Raw genomic sequence first — 18,824 nt, forward strand, 5'->3', positions numbered from 1 at the left:
ATAGCTATAGATGGTAGATGTAGATCTAGATGTAGACGTAGAAATAGAAATAGATGTTGATGTAGATCGTAGATGTAGAAATAGATGTAGATGTAGATGTAGATGTAGAAATAGATGTAGATGTAGAAATAGATGTAGATGTAGACGTAGAAATAGAAATAGATGTAGATGTAGACGTAGAAATAGAAATAGATGTAGACGTAGATGTAGATGTAGATGTTGATGTTGATGTTGATGTAGATGTTGATGTAGATCTCTGATATTCCCCCACAGACTCTCATGACTGTAATGTGTGACTCAGACGAATGTTCAAACATCTCAATCTGTTAAATCTGTTCTCCTTCGACATTATGAAAACCGATTCATGAACACAGATCTCATGTGTTTCCGCACAGAATAAAACATCTTAAGATAATTGCAACTTTATATCATTATAATCGAAATGACCTTTTTTCTTTTTCATTCTGTGGCGGAAACAAGCTTCCATCCTAATGAGCGATTGTGCTTTAAATAAAGCTTCTTTATTGGCATCGATGATTCAATCAATAACCTTTTACATCCAGGGAATCTTTCCAAGTTCTTTATTGTGGAAAAAGTTTCTTTAGATTATTGAAAGAAGGGTTTTATTAAGATCTGATCACTGAAAGGTTCTTCAGGGAACCACTAATGGTTCTTATATGGCGTTGCTACAAAAAAATTAAATAAATAAAGGTTTATTTTTTAAGAGTAAAAATCAAATACAGGTCCTTCTCAATAAATTAGCATATTGTGATAAAGTTCATTATTTTCCATAATGTAATGATAAAAATTTAACTTTCATATATTTTAGATTCATTGCACACCAACTGAAATATTTCAGGTCTTTTATTGTTTTAATACTGATGATTTTGCCATACAGCTCATGAAAACCCAAAATTCCTGTCTCAAAAAATTAGCATATCATGAAAAGGTTCACTAAACGAGCTATTAACCTAATCATCTGAAACAACTAATTAGCTCTAAACACCTGCAAAAGATTCCTGAGGCTTTTAAAAACTCCCAGCCTGGTTCATATCTCAAAACCGCAATCATGGGTAAGACTGCTGACCAGAAGGCCATCATTGACACCCTCAAGCAAGAGGGTAAGACACAGAAAGAAATTTCTGAACGAATAGGCTGTTCCCAGAGTGCTGTATCAAGGCACCTCAGTGGGAAGTCTGTGGGAAGGAAAAAGTGTGGCAAAAAACGCTGCACAACGAGAAGAGGTGACCTGACCCTGAGGAAGATTGTGGAGAAGGACCGATTCCAGACCTTGGGGGACCTGCGGAAGCAGTGGACTGAGTCTGGAGTAGAAACATCCAGAGCCACCGTGCACAGGCGTGTGCAGGAAATGGGCTACAGGTGCCGCATTCCCAAGGTCAAGCCACTTTTGAACCAGAAACAGCGGCAGAAGCGCCTGACCTGGGCTACAGAGAAGCAGCACTGGACTGTTGCTCAGTGGTTGCTCAAATTTTGCATGTCATTCGGAAATCAAGGTGCCAGAGTCTGGAGGAAGACTGGGGAGAAGGAAATGCCAAAATGCCTGAAGTCCAGTGTCAAGTACCCACAGTCAGTGATGGTCTGGGGTGCCATGTCAGCTGCTGGTGTTGGTCCACTGTGTTTTATCAAGGGCAGGGTCAATGCAGCTAGCTATCAGGAGATTTTGGAGCACTCCATGCTTCCATCTGCTGAAAAGCTTTATGGAGATGAAGATTTCATTCTTCAGCATGACCTGGCACCTGCTCACAGTGCCAAAACCACTGGTAAATGGTTTACTGACCATGGTATTACTGTGCTCAATTGGCCTGCCAACTCTTCTGACCTGAACCCCATAGAGAATCTGTGGGATATTGTGAAGAGAAAGTTGAGAGACGCAAGACCCAACACTCTGGATGAGCTTAAGGCCGCTATCGAAGCATCCTGGGCCTCCATAACACCTCAGCAGTGCCACAGGCTGATTACGGCCATGCCACGCCGCATTGAAGCAGTCATTTCTGCAAAAAGGATTCCCGACCAAGTATTGAGTGCATAACTGAACATAATTATTTGCAGGGTGACTTTTTTTGTATTAAAAACACTTTTCTTTTATTGGTCGGATGAAATATGCTAATTTATTGAGACAGGAATTTTGGGTTTTCATGAGCTGTATGCCAAAATCATCAGTATTAAAACAATAAAAGACCTGAAATATTTCAGTTGGTGTGCAATGAATCTAAAATATATGAAAGTTTAATTTTTATCATTACATTAGGGAAAATAATGAACTTTATCACAATATGCTAATTTATTGAGAAGGACCTGTATAGTCTAGGGGAGTCACGTATATGAAGAGTCACGTTTAGAAAGAGGTGCTGTGGATTTTGATGGTTATGATTCATGAATATGAACCTTTTTTCATTTAAAGCAAGATAAAGATTTTCATAGACGTAAAACAGCGACATTATGACTCAAAACTATTAATAAATCTGTCAGGTTGTGGATTATCTCCATGTGAGTTCAAACGATCGATCCGGAGAACATGATGTTTATGGTTATTAATTCCCTGAGCTCGATCAGAGACTCGTGAACATGAAGAGCTGTAGAGATCTGGGCTGATCTGAGGTCTGTGACACTGATGAACATGAAGAGCTGTAGAGATCTGGGCTGATCTGAGACCTGTGACACTGATGAACATGAAGAGCTGTAGAGATCTGGGCTGATCTGAGGTCTGTGACACTGATGAACATGAAGAGCTGTAGAGATCTGGGCTGATCTGAGGTCTGTCACACTGATGAACATGAAGAGCTGTAGAGATCTGGGCTGATCTGAGGTCTGTGACACTGATGAACATGAAGAGCTGTAGAGATCTGGGCTGATCTGAGGTCTGTCACACTGATGAACATGAAGAGCTGTAGAGATCTGGGCTGATCTGAGGTCTGTCACACTGATGAACATGAAGAGCTGTAGAGATCTGGGCTGATCTGAGGTCTGTGACACTGATGAACATGAAGAGCTGTAGAGATCTGGGCTGATCTGAGACCTGTGACACTGATGAACATGAAGAGCTGTAGAGATCTGGGCTGATCTGAGACCTGTCACACTGATGAACATGATGAGCTGTAGAGATCTGGGCTGATCTGAGGTCTGTCACACTGATGAACATGAAGAGCTGTAGAGATCTGGGCTGATCTGAGACCTGTGACACTGATGAACATGAAGAGCTGTAGAGATCTGGGCTGATCTGAGGTCTGTCACACTGATGAACATGAAGAGCTGTAGAGATCTGGGCTGATCTGAGACCTGTGACACTGATGAACATGAAGAGCTGTAGAGATCTGGGCTGATCTGAGGTCTGTGACACTGATGAACATGAAGAGCTGTAGAGATCTGGGCTGATCTGAGACCTGTGACACTGATGAACATGAAGAGCTGTAGAGATCTGGGCTGATCTGAGGTCTGTGACACTGATGAACATGAAGAGCTGTAGAGATCTGGGCTGATCTGAGACCTGTGACACTGATGAACATGAAGAGCTGTAGAGATCTGGGCTGATCTGAGGTCTGTGACACTGATGAACATGAAGAGCTGTAGAGATCTGGGCTGATCTGAGACCTGTGACACTGATGAACATGAAGAGCTGTAGAGATCTGGGCTGATCTGAGGTCTGTGACACTGATGAACATGAAGAGCTGTAGAGATCTGGGCTGATCTGAGGTCTGTGACACTGATGAACATGAAGAGCTGTAGAGATCTGGGCTGATCTGATGAACATGAAGAGCTGTAGAGATCTGGGCTGATCTGAGACCTGTGACACTGATGAACATGAAGAGCTGTAGAGATCTGGGCTGATCTGAGACCTGTGACACTGATGAACATGAAGAGCTGTAGAGATCTGGGCTGATCTGAGACCTGTGACACTGATGAACATGAAGAGCTGTAGAGATCTGGGCTGATCTGAGACCTGTGACACTGATGAACATGAAGAGCTGTAGAGATCTGGGCTGATCTGAGACCTGTGACACTGATGAACATGAAGAGCTGTAGAGATGTGGGCTGATCTGAGACCTGTGACACTGATGAACATGAAGAGCTGTAGAGATCTGGGCTGATCTGAGGCCTGTGACACTGATGAACATGAAGAGCTGTAGAGATCTGGGCTGATCTGAGGTCTGTGACACTGATGAACATGAAGAGCTGTAGAGATCTGGGCTGATCTGAGGTCTGTCACACTGATGAACATGAAGAGCTGTAGAGATCTGGGCTGATCTGAGACCTGTGACACTGATGAACATGAAGAGCTGTAGAGATCTGGGCTGATCTGAGACCTGTGACACTGATGAACATGAAGAGCTGTAGAGATCTGGGCTGATCTGAGGTCTGTGACACTGATGAACATGAAGAGCTGTAGAGATCTGGGCTGATCTGAGGTCTGTCACACTGATGAACATGAAGAGCTGTAGAGATCTGGGCTGATCTGAGACCTGTGACACTGATGAACATGAAGAGCTGTAGAGATGTGGGCTGATCTGAGACCTGTGACACTGATGAACATGAAGAGCTGTAGAGATCTGGGCTGATCTGAGGTCTGTGACACTGATGAACATGAAGAGCTGTAGAGATCTGGGCTGATCTGAGACCTGTGACACTGATGAACATGAAGAGCTGTAGAGATCTGGGCTGATCTGAGGTCTGTGACACTGATGAACATGAAGAGCTGTAGAGATCTGGGCTGATCTGAGACCTGTGACACTGATGAACATGAAGAGCTGTAGAGATCTGGGCTGATCTGAGACCTGTGACACTGATGAACATGAAGAGCTGTAGAGATCTGGGCTGATCTGAGACCTGTGACACTGATGAACATGATGAGCTGTAGAGATCTGGGCTGATCTGAGGTCTGTGACACTGATGAACATGAAGAGCTGTAGAGATCTGGGCTGATCTGAGACCTGTGACACTGATGAACATGAAGAGCTGTAGAGATCTGGGCTGATCTGAGGTCTGTGACACTGATGAACATGAAGAGCTGTAGAGATCTGGGCTGATCTGAGACCTGTGACACTGATGAACATGAAGAGCTGTAGAGATCTGGGCTGATCTGAGACCTGTGACACTGATGAACATGAAGAGCTGTAGAGATCTGGGCTGATCTGAGACCTGTGACACTGATGAACATGAAGAGCTGTAGAGATCTGGGCTGATCTGAGACCTGTGACACTGATGAACATGAAGAGCTGTAGAGATCTGGGCTGATCTGAGACCTGTGACACTGATGAACATGAAGAGCTGTAGAGATCTGGGCTGATCTGAGACCTGTGACACTGATGAACATGATGAGCTGTAGAGATCTGGGCTGATCTGAGACCTGTGACACTGATGTTGCCGGTCCGCATTCCAGCCCGAGGAACGAGGACGGAAGAGAGAGAACATTCCCGTCACACACACACTCTTCCGTCACACACACTCTCCCGCCACACACACTCCGGACGACCATGAGAGCAGCTGCTCGCGCTGGAACACACACACACACGCACGCGCGCGCCGTCATGCACAGGTAATCTCTTTACTACAGTAAACTAGTGGAAATTACACCGTTTGAGGGTAAACGAGGAACACAGAGGAGTTTGACTGAGATGTGAGTGTAGATAACAGAGTTTAATTATCACTAATGCTGAGGATTATTCAGGCATGCTTTCCTGAAGGGATATTGATATTATCATAATCATAATCATAACGTGTTGTTTGTGTCAGAAGAAAAGATTAATATTTAAACTCAGAGTGTGTTTGAGAGATCTCAGATCAGATCGAACTCTGAACCGGTTCTCGTTTGCCTGATGAATGTGGTTCTCTCTCTCTCTCTCTCTCGCTCTCTCTCTCTCTCTCTCTCTCTCTCTCTCTCTCTTTTTTTTCTTGGACGTGTTTATTCATGTAGAAAATGTGTTTTCATCCAAAACAACTTTATAATGAGGAAAAACACGCGCAGTTTCTCAATAAAACTTCGGTTCCATGAAGAACCTTTAACATCCAATGGATTGTTTAAATATTGCTTACACTAAAGGTTCTTTGGGGAACCAGAAATGGTTATTTATTTAATGGCCCTTTTGGAACCTTTATTTTGTAATAGTGTATTTTAGACGTAGAACAAATGTGAGAGAAAAAGAAAACGAGTTTTATTGAGACGCTGTTGGTTTGTTTTTCTCACATGAGAACAAAGAACGAGCTGTTTTTGTGGAGGTGTTTCTGTGTAATGAGTTATTGAAACACTGAACGTGTGTGTGTGTGTGTGTGTTGGTTATGATGTGTGTGTGTTGGTCATGATGTGTGTGTGTGTGTGTGTGTGTGTGTGTGTGTGTGGCTCCACCACAGATTTGCATGAACGTGAGCTGCCAGTATTTGAATGGTAAATTGGTACCGTTGGCATTTGGAGACTCGCTTGTTTTCCTCCTGAATCGTGTGTTTTAGGTCTGGATGTGTGTTTAAAGGGGTGGTTGATTATGATTTGACTTCTCTAACTGTAGTTAGTGTGTAATGTTGCTGTTTGATCATAAACAACATCTGCAAAGTTACAGCGCTCAAAGTTCACAGCAAAGGGAGAGATTTGCTTTTAAAGAAATAGTTTTTTAAGGACCACAACAAACGGCTTCACCAACCCTAGAGTTTACATAAGCCCCGCCCCCTGAACACGATTTATAGATTATCAAGACAGAATATGCTAATCAATAACTAGAAGATAACTACACATAAGCTGCATAAATTCATCAACTAACCATTCAGAAATGTCCTGTTGCTTCTACATGTTGTCACTTCTTCTAGAGTCTCTCCATCTTTGACTCCGGTTTGAACATAAAAGGCTAAAAAAAATTGACATTTTCAGTGCATGTGTGTGTGAGGTAAAAGGACACAAGCTCCGCCCCCTGTGCCGGGAGCAGCAGCTCATTTGCATTTAAAGGGACGGACACAAAAACAGTGCGTTTTTGCTCACCCTCAAAAAGTGACAGTTTTAACATGATATATATAAATATGTGTGGGGTATTTAGAGCTGAAACTTCACACACACACACACACACACACACACACACACACACACACACACACACACACACACACACACACACACACACACACACACTCTGGACATCAGAAACTTATTTTACATCTTGTGAAAAGGGCATTATACCTCCCCTTTAATCTTCATTAGACGTGTGAGCGTGTCATAAACGACATGATTCTCATAGTTTCAGGAATATGTAATGTAATCTGATCCTCTTGCTCTGTGACGCGCATTATTGTGACATTGGAGATGATTATCATAAGTGTGTGTGTGTGTGTGTGTGTTGAGCGTTTGACAGCTCATCATGTCCTCTTGTGTTCTTCCGTTCTGTCTGAGAGGCTAATAGGAAGTTAATGTTGTATTATTGATTTCGGGGAGTGTGTTCAGGGTAATATACAGCATTATATAGCACAAGCCTGATTATATAGCACTGACTTTACAAACGCTTTAGCCAAAACAGGAACTTTCAGTGTCAGGGCACTTCCTGTCTGAGACCTGAAAGCACTCTTATCTCTCGCTGTAGCGAACACACACACACACACACACACACCTGCAGTTTCTCATGAGTAAATGCATACAATTTGGGGGTCATTATGATTTTGTTTGTTTGTTTGGAAGAAAATAATAATTTTATTCAGCAAAGATGCATTCAATTGTTCAAGTGATTCTATTCTAGATCAATTCGGTTCTTTGGATCTTTCAATGCATCAAAGAATCCTGGAAAATAAAATGTTTCTTAATCATCAAATCCTGATATTAGAATGATTTCTGAAGGATCGTGTGACCCTAAAAATTCAGCTTTGATCACAGGAATATATTACACTTTACTATATATTCACATAGAAAACAGATGATTTACATTAGAATAATATTTCACAATTTTTACAGTATTTTTGAATGGTAGATTAAGAATTACATCACATAGGAATGTAACAGATATTGCTAGCAGAATTTTTATGATTTTTTTTGACATATGGTAAACCTTTAAGTATCCAGTGTTATTTTACTATATAACTATATAGTACTATATTTTACTATAAACTACATTGTTGTTTTTGCTTTTTAAACAAATGTCTATATAATTTTTATACATTTTTGTTTCAGTTTTTGGTATTTTAGAACATCAAGTTAAACTAAATGAACATGAGACATGTTCCCTTTTTATTTTAGTTAATGTTTATTTTATTTCGAGTAACGTAATGTTTTTAGTTGTTTTAGTTTCAGTTATAATAATAATAACCCTGGTTCTATTGTGTAACAATTTTTACAGTATAGTTTCACCTACATATCAAAGTACCACGTGATGCCGTCATCATACCATGGTAAAGCCACAGGAACTCATCATATATCTCATGATTTGCTCTTGTTATATTGATCTGGATGAATAAGAGTAGAAACGCTGTTCTCTTGAAAGTGTCACGGCGGATGATGAACGAGTGTTTGTGGTTTGTTCTGGTTTAGTGTCGGCTAGTCATCACGAGTGACGAAGACGACTGGACACTAGCGCTCTTCATCTGACGCTCTTAGTCATTACTGCTCCATTAGCTCATGAAACCGGCCCATAATTCACTGGTGCAAACGTCTCCAGCACTGATGTGAATCTTTACAGTCCCGAGCCGCTCTATCGATCTGTTTTCCAGCTAATGCTCCGGCTTTTAACCGGCTGAAGTGCTGCGATTTGCTGACGGTGGTGAAGTGCTCGGGGTAAGTTGGGCCGGGCTGATTAAATATAGTGTGTGGGGTGTTTAGGGTCAGACTCCAGCTGCGGACTGTGCTTTAAACCCAGTAAATCAAAAGTACACTGTAAAACATGATTGGGATTTTAATGATAAAAGACTACAGTGTAAAAGACTGTAAAAGACTACAGTGTAAAAGACTGTAAAAGACTACAGTGTAAAAGACTATAAAAGACTACAGTGTAAAAGACTGTAAAAGACTACAGTGTAAAAGACTACAGTGTAAAAGACTGTAAAAGACTACAGTGAAAAGACTACAGTGTAAAGACTACAGTGTAAAAGACTGTAAAAGACTACAGTGTAAAAGACTGTAAAAGACTACAGTGAAAAGACTACAGTGTAAAGACTACAGTGTAAAAGACTGTAAAGACTACAGTGTAAAAGACTGTAAAAGACTACAGTGAAAAGACTACAGTGTAAAGACTACAGTGTAAAAGACTGTAAAAGACTACAGTGTAAAGACTACAGTGTAAAAGACTGTAAAAGACTGTAAAAGACTACAGCGTAAAAGACTGTAAAAGACTACAGTGTAAAAGACTGTAAAAGACTACAGCGTAAAAGACCACAAGATTTACGGTAAAAGACTGTAAAAATGCTACAGTGAAAAACTGTTTATTGGTTAACAGAAAGTTTCTGGATATACAGTGAATGACTGTGATTGATTAACCGTACATTTACATTTTACAGTAAAATACCGTCGTTTTTGGAAGTGAAAAAGAACAAGTCATTGTATAATTGACAGTGAAAACACGTAAATTAACATTCCCACAATGTGACACTTCACATCTGATGTATTTTTGTTGAAATAACCGTTTCTTCATAGTTTGTACATTAGGGTTTTATGTTACATTTAATGTTGTTAAACTAATGTTTATTGCATTTTTAAAACCTCATGTGTGTTAGCATCAGTGTGTGCGTGTGTGTGTGTGTGTGTGTGTGTGAATGACAGTGTTCAGCTTCTATATCTCTGTATGATCTTTCTCATGATGAGCTTTGATTCATCATGTGACTCTCATCTCTGCTGTGATTGGTGGATCTTTTACAATTGTACAAAACATTAGTCGGCTACTTCAATAAGTCAGTAAATTAACATTATATCAGATAATAAAATTTTTTTTTTTACGGTAAATTTCTGGCTGCCAGTTTTTTTTACCGTAAATTTACCGGATTTGTGTTGTTGTACAGTGTAGATCTGTGAATATTACACTAGTCAAGCATCTCTATTATTAGTAAGGAAGCACCTTCATCACAGTCTGGTTTTGTTTCTCAGTTTGAGTTTTCCTCAGGTTCCTCAAAGGTATTTTTAGACGGCAGATGTTTCTCTTTAAGGCTTCGGGAGGAAAGACGCTTGCGTTCCCGATGGATTGATGATAGTTTGTGCCGCCCGGAGAGTGAAAACAAACCCGAGAGCCAATATTTCAGGGTTCAGACGCTTGGCACGGTCTCTCTGATGAAGCGGGCGCCTGTTTTCATCAGGCTTTATTTGATTAAATGAACGACCCTCTGCTCACCTTCGGTAAGATCTAGTTTGAGAGTCTCTGGTTTGCGTTCCCGGAGGAATGAGCTCATGATTTCGGAGGCGCGCAGGAACCCTGACATGTGTTTTGAGTTTAGCTTGACCTACATTCATCACGGGGGGTTCGGGACACGGACTGAAGACTGACAGAGTCATCGTGAAAATCAGGATCCTGAGATCGTGTTCTTCCGCAGAATCTCTTGTGCAGTTTCTGGGTTTAATAATGAAACTAGTTTGTTGGAAAATCTTCAGAAGAGTGTGTGTCTGAGTGACAGGAACATGTTTAATCTGTGACGTTGAATGGTGTTTCTATGTCAAGAGATGGTCTGAAAAATACGATATTTATGAGGACAAGCATTTTCCCTTCTGTATAATAATGTGAAGTAGGAATATAAATAGTCTTGACTTATATAAATGACTTTTTAACGAGTGATTTTGAGCTTTAAACCTTGAAACACTGTTTGTGAGATGATTAAGGCAGAAACACCAGAGGTTTTCTCATGTCGTGTCTCGGGTCGTTTGAATAAAAAAACCAACAAAATCAAAATTTTGAGTTGCATATAACTTGCAATTGGGAGTTTCTATCTCACAATCAGAGAAAAAGGTCAAATAAATATATATAAACTCGCAATTCTGACTTGTTTCTCATAATTCCACCTTTTATATCTCACAATTCTGTTGTTTATATCTAAAAAAAAGGCCAGAATTCTGACTTTCTTCAGTTCTGTGGAGGAAACGTTCCAATAGTCGGACGCTGATGGAGTGAGATGTTTGTTTAAGCCGGAGAATGTTGGTGTTGGGAATGTTGTTGTGGTCATTATCCACATCTGGAAGCGGTTTTCCTAAATTACACTCGTTTCTGTGTGTCTGAATGAGGAGAGCAGAGATGAGCTTCAGGAAGAGTTGTAAACGGAGAACACAATGGACAGATAATGACGAGAGAGAGAGAGAGGTCAGATCAGTGGGTGGAGAAACACACACACACACACACACACACACACACACACACACAGAGGAAACCCTCACCGCGTCTCTCTCTCTCTCTGTGTCTGCCTGATGTCTCTCTGTATTGACTCTGAACAGGACCTGAATGAGAACACCCACATGCTCCTAAAGCTCTGAGAGTGTGCGTATCAGCTCCAGTTCTCTGGAGATCCGCGAGTCGCTGGTGCGTTCAGGAATGAGCTCAAACGCTGTGGATTTATGGAGTTTATACAGGACCTGATTGACACCGTCCGCTGGATTCGTTCGTGTTCGTTTCTAGTTTCATTCAGACGTTTGGAGGTTCACATAGTTTGGGCTTCCCGATCCTGAGTTCACGTCCCGTGTTCGTCTAAACACACACAGTGAGTCTGAACATGCTTTAGTTGCTGCTCGAGATCATCTGAGTGTTGTGTGTGGAGAAAGAGAGCGTGTTGTGTGTATAAATGTGTGTGTTTGGCCTGTTTTTCCTCCAGGTGTCGTGATGCTTCATGTGTTCATGTGTATCTCTGTTTGAAGGGATTTTCCAGGTCAAACACAAGCTGAGTTCTGGGATTGACTTTTATTGTGCACTCTTAAAAATAAAGGTTCTCCTAAAAGATTTTTTTTTTCTTAGTTTGAAGAACTTTTTTTTTTCATTATAAAACCCTGGTTACACTTTATTTTCAGGTGTCGTTGTTACAGTGTAATTATATATTTAAGTACTGAGTAATAATAATTAACTACATGCACTTACTATAGGATTAGGGTTTGGTTGAGGGATAGTTGCATGTAATTATGCATGATTTACTGTTATCACTATGGTAAGTACATGTAACACATGTAACAAGGACACTGTAAAATAAAGTGTTACCAAAAACCTTTTGTGCGATGGAAAGATTTGATGGATGTTAATCTTTATTTTTAAGAGTGAAGTGGATTTATTTGAACACGTTGATTTCTGTGTGTTTACACCTGAGATTTGACAAAAGTAGCAATTCTAAACATGTTTAAGGGTCTCTGTGTTGAATTATGTTTATTGACTCTATTAAGGCTGTTGAGAACAAAACTCTAGATATAGTTTTATTTGGTCAAGAATACTTTCTATATATCATTCAAAAGTTTGGGGTCACTGAGATTTTCCTTTTTTTTGTGAAAGAAATTGATACTTTTATTAATCAAGGAAACATTAAACTGATTATAAGTGAGAGTGAAGACATTTATAATGTTGCAAAAGATTCTATTGAAAATACATTTTTGAACTTTCTATTCATCAAAGAATCCTGAAAAAATATGTTTCATTGTTTCTACCAAAAGTTTTCAACACTGATAATAATCATAAATGTTTCTTGAGCATCAAATCATCATATTAGAATGATTTGTGAAGGATCATGTGACACTGAAGACTGGAGTAATGATGCTGAAAATTCAGCTTTGATCACAGGAATAAATTACACTTTACTATATATTCACATAGAAAACAGATAATTTACATTATAATAATATTTCACATTTTTACTGTATTTTTGATCAAATAAACGCAGCTTTGAGCAGAAAACACTCTTTCAAAAACATAAAAAAATCTTACCAACCACGAAATTTTGAACTTTAGTGGGTTGCATCTGTAATATTGCTCTAATGTCAGGACTGTCTTATAACATCAGCAATAATCAGATCATAAATGTGTGTATGCATTAAAGTGTCCTGCAGAAATGTGTTCAGAAATCAGATGAGAAGAGAAACCGAAGCGAACACACACACACACACACACACACACACACACACACACACACACACACACACACACACACACTCTTCATGCAGACGTCATTGTGTTTTCCAGCTAAAGCTTCGAGTGATGATTGCAGGTAAAGTGCGTTTCCACTGAAGGCTTGATGTGTGTAAACAGGGAAGAACTTTTGAAGGCAATTAAGTTCTTCGTGTAACACAATTTAGTCTCCATCACGCTGATCGATAACTTGCTCTGAGTGACGCCGGTTCACTTACTAGCGATGAGAGAGACCTTCATCATCTTCATCTTCATCATCAGATCCTCTAGCCTTATCAATATTTGATAGAAACCCGGAGATGAAGCTGATATGAGCTTTAAGTAACTGGTAGTTTATGGAAGTGCTGTAGTGTCTCCATCACTGGACATGCAGTTATGAATTATGATCTGACCATCACTGAACTTACTTGAGATGTACTTGAGAATATTTTCTTCTAGACACAAACTTTGTTGCATTATTTTCCTGTTATCTCTGTAAATCTGCTTTGAAACTCTCTGTGTTGTAAATGTGACGCTGTTCCTCATGATGGTGAAGCTGTTCTGTCTGTGTTTGTTTGGTTTGTATATCAGCGTGTAAGTCTCTGTCTCTGATGATTCACGGCTTCTTCTTCTTCTTCTGTGTTGTCAGGAAAGCTCAGTATCCGAGGATAGGCATGAGTTCTCCCGGCTCCGGGTCTCCTCTCGCTCCGGACCGCTCCGTGTCCCGTGACTCCATGGAGGATTACTGGAGTGAGATGAAGAACATCCAGGAGGACCGGCAGGACCGGCATGAGGATCTGGTGGAGCGGGTCAGCTCAGACGGTGCGTGTCCGGTCGGCTCAGTTTACCCCCGCGGGCCAAACCAGTGCACAGAGAACACGGTTCGGCCCGACGGTAGAAAAGCAGCCGTTCACTCACAATCATGTCCCTCAAACCCGTATTAATGACTTTCCTCCATTAATGCAGAGAAGTGATGTTTAGTAGACTGATCATGTGACTCGTTTTCATACAATGATGGTGTGATTCCCAGAGAGGACAAAAAACACCATAAAAGTAGGAAAGTTCATGGCAGCACATGTTTTTTACTATGTTTTCAAATCAATTAATTGTGATAAATCGCTTCTAGCTTAAACGTTTGTATAGATTTATATGTGTATGTGTGTGTATATGTATATGTATATATATATATACATACACACACACACGCACGCACATATTATTAAATATATAACTAGTTTTTATGTTAGATGTGATTAATCAATTTGACAGAACTAGTTTTTACATTAACTAAATCTTAATTTAATTTATTTGAGATTCAACTAGACAAGATTTTTTTTAAATGAGTGGAAATGACACGTACCACCACTTTGATTTTATTTATATAAATTTATGGAAGCAACTTACTGTTTTAAACTTAAAGTCCCCCTGTAGTCAATAATCGTATCTCTTAAAACTCATCTCTGATCACCAAAATTACATATTTAAACATTTTCCCCTCAAAATATCTTGAATGTAACTCGACACCCTCGCCTCATTTAGTATGCGTGGTTCTATGAATATGCAAATGAGCCCCGCCTCCACTCACTCACTCAGCTCAGAGATCCACTGGTTGACGATCACACGTTGATCTGATTGGTTACAAGGTAGTTTGTGACGTCAGAAACACCAGCGATTTCAAAGCGTGTGTTTGAGACTGTCTTTGGTTCACTGCAGTTTTAAGGAGGAAATACTCAGCAATGCTGTCGACTTATGAACTTACACATGGTTTGTCTTAAAGCACATTAATAACTCCACATAGACACATAAACTACATTAAAAGCTGGATTTTAAAGTCCTGGATTATGGACATTTGTGACAGATTGTATTTTTATGGTGCTTTCGGTCCTTTGATGGGGGTCACGTCCACTTTCATTGTATGAGAAAGAACTAAAACATCATCAGTGTTTTTGAACGCAAGTAGATGATGATGATGATGAACCCTGTTAAAGTCCACATGAAATCAGCATTTACTTTTGAACTAAAATCATGTCTTTTTAATCTTTTATGCAAAGTTCATCACTCAGTTCAACTAAGAATGTGATGTCACCTCGACTAAATGCTTGCCATCATCATTTTTACATCATGTGATTCTGCATTCTAATTCGTGTGTGTGTGTGATTGGTTCAGAGGCGGAGCTTGAGGAGGCGTGGCTCCAGGAGGCGGGGCTTAGCACGCTGGTGACGGGAACTCAGAGCGACGGCCCGGCCGAGGCTCTTCTCTCCACGCTCACGCGATCACAGGCCGCTATGGTGAAGAAGCGGGTCGATAACTACACGCAAACACTGCGCAAGAGGAACCGACAACCCATGAGACACGTGCGGGACGTCTTCTCCATGCCAGACGCCTCGGTGAGCGCAAGCCAATCCATGAAGGCGACCTGCAATCGGGCGGATGGAAGCTCCTACTGAATGCTAGGAAGTACTAGTTTATCAAATGGATTCCTATGAAGGTAAAAGAGTAGCAAAACTCGAGAGCATCTCCCTAGCATTCAGTATGAGCTTCCATCCGCTCAGCACACGATTGCAGGTTTGAAGGTGTCGTCTTCTCACAAGCGTGTCATTTTGATGATTTCCCATGATCCTTTGCTGCCGCAGCTGTTGTGGCCGGTTGTCCGGCGTGTGAATGTGTCTAAGAATAACCAAGACTGGAATGGGACACATGAGGAAACCCCAGACGTGTTTAAAATTAGCCTCATGACAGCAGGAGACAACAAACCTTCCACATTCCTGCTGAAATGACACATCCCAGTTTGGCTTCTTACCTCGTAAATGCTTTAAATACAATACAAAATGTCATTGAGTGTCTTTGAGGAGCTGAAGTCAAGAGGAATCAGAAGAAGTGACAGACCTTTTCTTTCGTACTGTGATGTACATGCGAGTGTTAGTTTATCGGGAAATGTAGGGCGGGACTTGGTTCTGTGCATCGGTTGTTGATTGGATGTTGAGATGTGGGCGTGGTTTTAAAACTGGAGGCGGAGAATTCATTCAAAATAAATATATTTTATAAATTGACTGCATTTTGTCAGAACCTCTAGTGAATTACACGTTATTTTGTTTAGTTGTCTATTCAGAATCGTGGGAGAATTGTGACACAAAAATGTGGTCAGACAGACAGACAGACAGACAGATAAACAGACAGACAGTCAGATGGACGGACACAGACAGACACACAGACAGACAGACACACACACAGACAGACAGACAGACGGCACACGAGTGTTCAGGGTGAGTCAGTGGTGAGTAACGGTCAGCTGCTCTGACAGCTGAAATATCTCATAATGTGATTGGATATGAAGGACAGATTCAGTGGACCGAAATAGTCCAACAAAAGTCCAGTGTTCAGCAGGACATCATCTATCCGGACATTATATACGCAACTCATGCTAACACATGCTAACACATGCTAACTCATGCTGAAATGATGAATATATGTGGGATGCTATTTCTTTTCACTTACAAAAAGTACAGTAGAAAGGCCTGTCGCAATTATTGATTATGGGTTATTTTATCATATCAGAACACGTTTACCTCATGAGCGCTCTTTCGTGTGTGTGTGTGTGTGTGATGATGTCATTGTGTTCTCTTACAGTCGGAACTGACGCCTCCCATTTCTCCAAACGGACAGATCGCTCCCAAACTTCCCCAGTGGAATCCTCCTAAAGGTTGGACAACGTTTGAGCCTCTAGATATACAGTCCAACCAAACATTACTCAGACACCAGAGATCATCTGTGATGTGTTTCACTAGTGTGTGCAGGACACTATAGTTCATTTATGTAACACAAACTGTGACATGTTATACCCAAAAACTCTTCATACAGAGACTAAAATGATTGGGACACTTTGAGCTGATCATGTTCTGCTGAAGTGTTTTGTCTTTAATTGCTAATGCTCTTTTTACACACAGACTGAACAAAATGAAGCATTGCTTGGTGATTGGTTGAGCTAAACTGGTATTATCTAATTGTGTAGTTAAATTTAACAGCTGACAGATATTCAACATAATTCATGTGTGAGACAGTCTAACAGAAGGACGGACAAAACCAGTCAAATATCAACTGAGTTCTGCTCATATTTTATTACCGTTTTGTAAACTATAGCGAATAAACTGTGATGATGTGAAGATGTCTGAATACGTTTTGGTTTGACTGTATGAAATGTATTAATTTAGCAGATGCTTTTATCCATAGTGATTAACAAATGAGGAACATCACATAATATGTACAGTACATGATGAGAAACAGAAGCTAGAGTTATTATTAGTTAGTTTTGCTTTAGCTCAGAGCTCATTGGTGATTAGATGAGGTTTTAGTGAGTTGTAATGTTGTTTGGTTAAGTAATAGTCCATGTTTTGTGTGTGCAGTTCCTCCAGCGTGTGCAGGCTTCACTCCGCCGGACAGTAAGAGCTCGAGCGGCGGGTCAGAGCCCATCGTGTTAGCGTTCGACGTCCCGTATTCAGAAGCGGCTCGAGCGCATCGGAAGGGCCGGGAATGCCACGACTGCAGGAGGATCCGTAAAGACGACAAGGATTTGCCGGTGTGTATTAGATAGTTTAGTTTATTTAACATTTAAAAACAACATGAGATGATCCTGATCTGACACTAGACTGTAGGAAAGAGGAGTCACTTCAGTTTCAACCGTGTCTGTCAAAAAATGAGCGACTTTTTTTTTTTTGTCAATGAAATTAATGTAGTATATTTTAGTTTGATAATGTTTTTTTATTAAATATTTTGTGTTTTTAGGGGATTTTTTTTAATTCTAAATTATATTTACGCTGTATTTATAATCCATTTATTCACGTTTTGAGCACAGACCTGAAAATTAAAGTTCCAGCTTAAACTGTGGTAAATCTAGAACGCTTTAGAGCGACAGACTGAAGTTTGATCTCTTTTCAAAGACGACACTTGGCAGATTATTGCTGAAGTGAAAACGTTTTTAAAAAGTCAACTTTAAAAAAGTAACAGAATTTGACGTGTATTGTTATGAAAAATGCACAAAATGTTTTTTTGTTTTTTTTACATTTTTATATTAAATATATATTTTCAAAAAAAAAATCACGATTTACTCTAAAACTGCAAGAAAATCAAAGGCATAAATCTAAAAAAGTTTTTTCAAAATTTTACCCTGATATCTCAGTAAATGAGCTTTCAGTGAGAGTGTGTTCGGCTGCAGTACCAAACGCTTCCACTAGAGGAAACTCGTCTCATTCATTTCCAATGCGCTCATGTTTGACCGCGAGGAGCACAAGTGGGACTAGTTTTACCAAGTTTTGTATCATTCCAATGAAGATTTTAAATGTTTTTATGCTCACCAAGGCTGCATTTATTTGATCAAAATACAGTAAAATGTGAAATATTATCACAATTTGAAACAGCTGTTTTCTATTTGAATTTATAATAGTCATTTATTACTCCTGTGATCAAAGCTGTATTTTCAGCATAATTTCTCCAGTCTTTAGTGTCACATGATCCTTCACAAATCATTCTAATATGACGATTTGCTGCTCAAGAAACATTTATGTTTATTATCAGTGTTGAAAATAGTTCATATGTTTGTGGAAACCATCATACATTTTATTTTTCAGGATTCTTTGATGAATGGAAAGTCTTTACTGTCACTTTTGACCAATTTTAATGCGCCCTTCCTGAATAAAAGTATTAATTTCTGACTGAGCCCAAACGTGTGCATATCAGCTCCAAATAAAACAAACTAAACCCTAACCATGTCATCACAGGAAAGAAAATGGGAAAGAAATGCGC

At 40.0% G+C, this 18,824-nt stretch overlaps 1 protein-coding gene and 2 long non-coding RNA genes across 5 annotated transcripts in view; 2 read left to right on the plus strand and 1 right to left on the minus strand.

Moving 5' to 3' along the window:
- arhgap28 (Rho GTPase activating protein 28) overlaps nucleotides 1–18,824 on the plus strand; it is a 39,862-nt gene that overhangs the window by 5,157 nt on the left and 15,881 nt on the right. Inside the window, exons 1-5 of one of the 3 annotated variants that reach the window (XM_082184745.1) lie at nucleotides 5,418–5,551; nucleotides 13,678–13,850; nucleotides 15,195–15,415; nucleotides 16,656–16,728; nucleotides 17,429–17,601. In XM_082184745.1, coding sequence (XP_082040871.1) covers nucleotides 5,490–5,551; nucleotides 13,678–13,850; nucleotides 15,195–15,415; nucleotides 16,656–16,728; nucleotides 17,429–17,601 — 702 coding nt within the window. In that variant the 5' untranslated portion in view covers nucleotides 5,418–5,489. Of the gene's footprint in view, nucleotides 1–5,417; nucleotides 5,552–9,915; nucleotides 11,647–13,677; nucleotides 13,851–15,194; nucleotides 15,416–16,655; nucleotides 16,729–17,428; nucleotides 17,602–18,824 lie in introns of those variants that run through there. The other 2 variants (XM_082184746.1, XM_082184744.1) reach the window with 2 other exon arrangements.
- Nucleotides 5,837–8,054, minus strand: LOC309509832. The gene is made up of 2 exons (XR_014210080.1): nucleotides 7,113–8,054; nucleotides 5,837–7,042 (listed from the first exon to the last, which is right to left on the minus strand). It is a non-coding gene; the product is annotated as an uncharacterized lncRNA (long non-coding RNA).
- On the plus strand, nucleotides 17,609–18,671 carry LOC309509836. Its single transcript, XR_014210084.1, has 2 exons — nucleotides 17,609–18,170; nucleotides 18,323–18,671. It is a non-coding gene; the product is annotated as an uncharacterized lncRNA (long non-coding RNA).

The sequence above is a fragment of the Leuciscus leuciscus genome (genome assembly GCF_965113295.1).
Source record: "Leuciscus leuciscus genome assembly, chromosome: 11".
NCBI classification, from domain to species: Eukaryota; Metazoa; Chordata; class Actinopteri; order Cypriniformes; family Leuciscidae; genus Leuciscus; species Leuciscus leuciscus.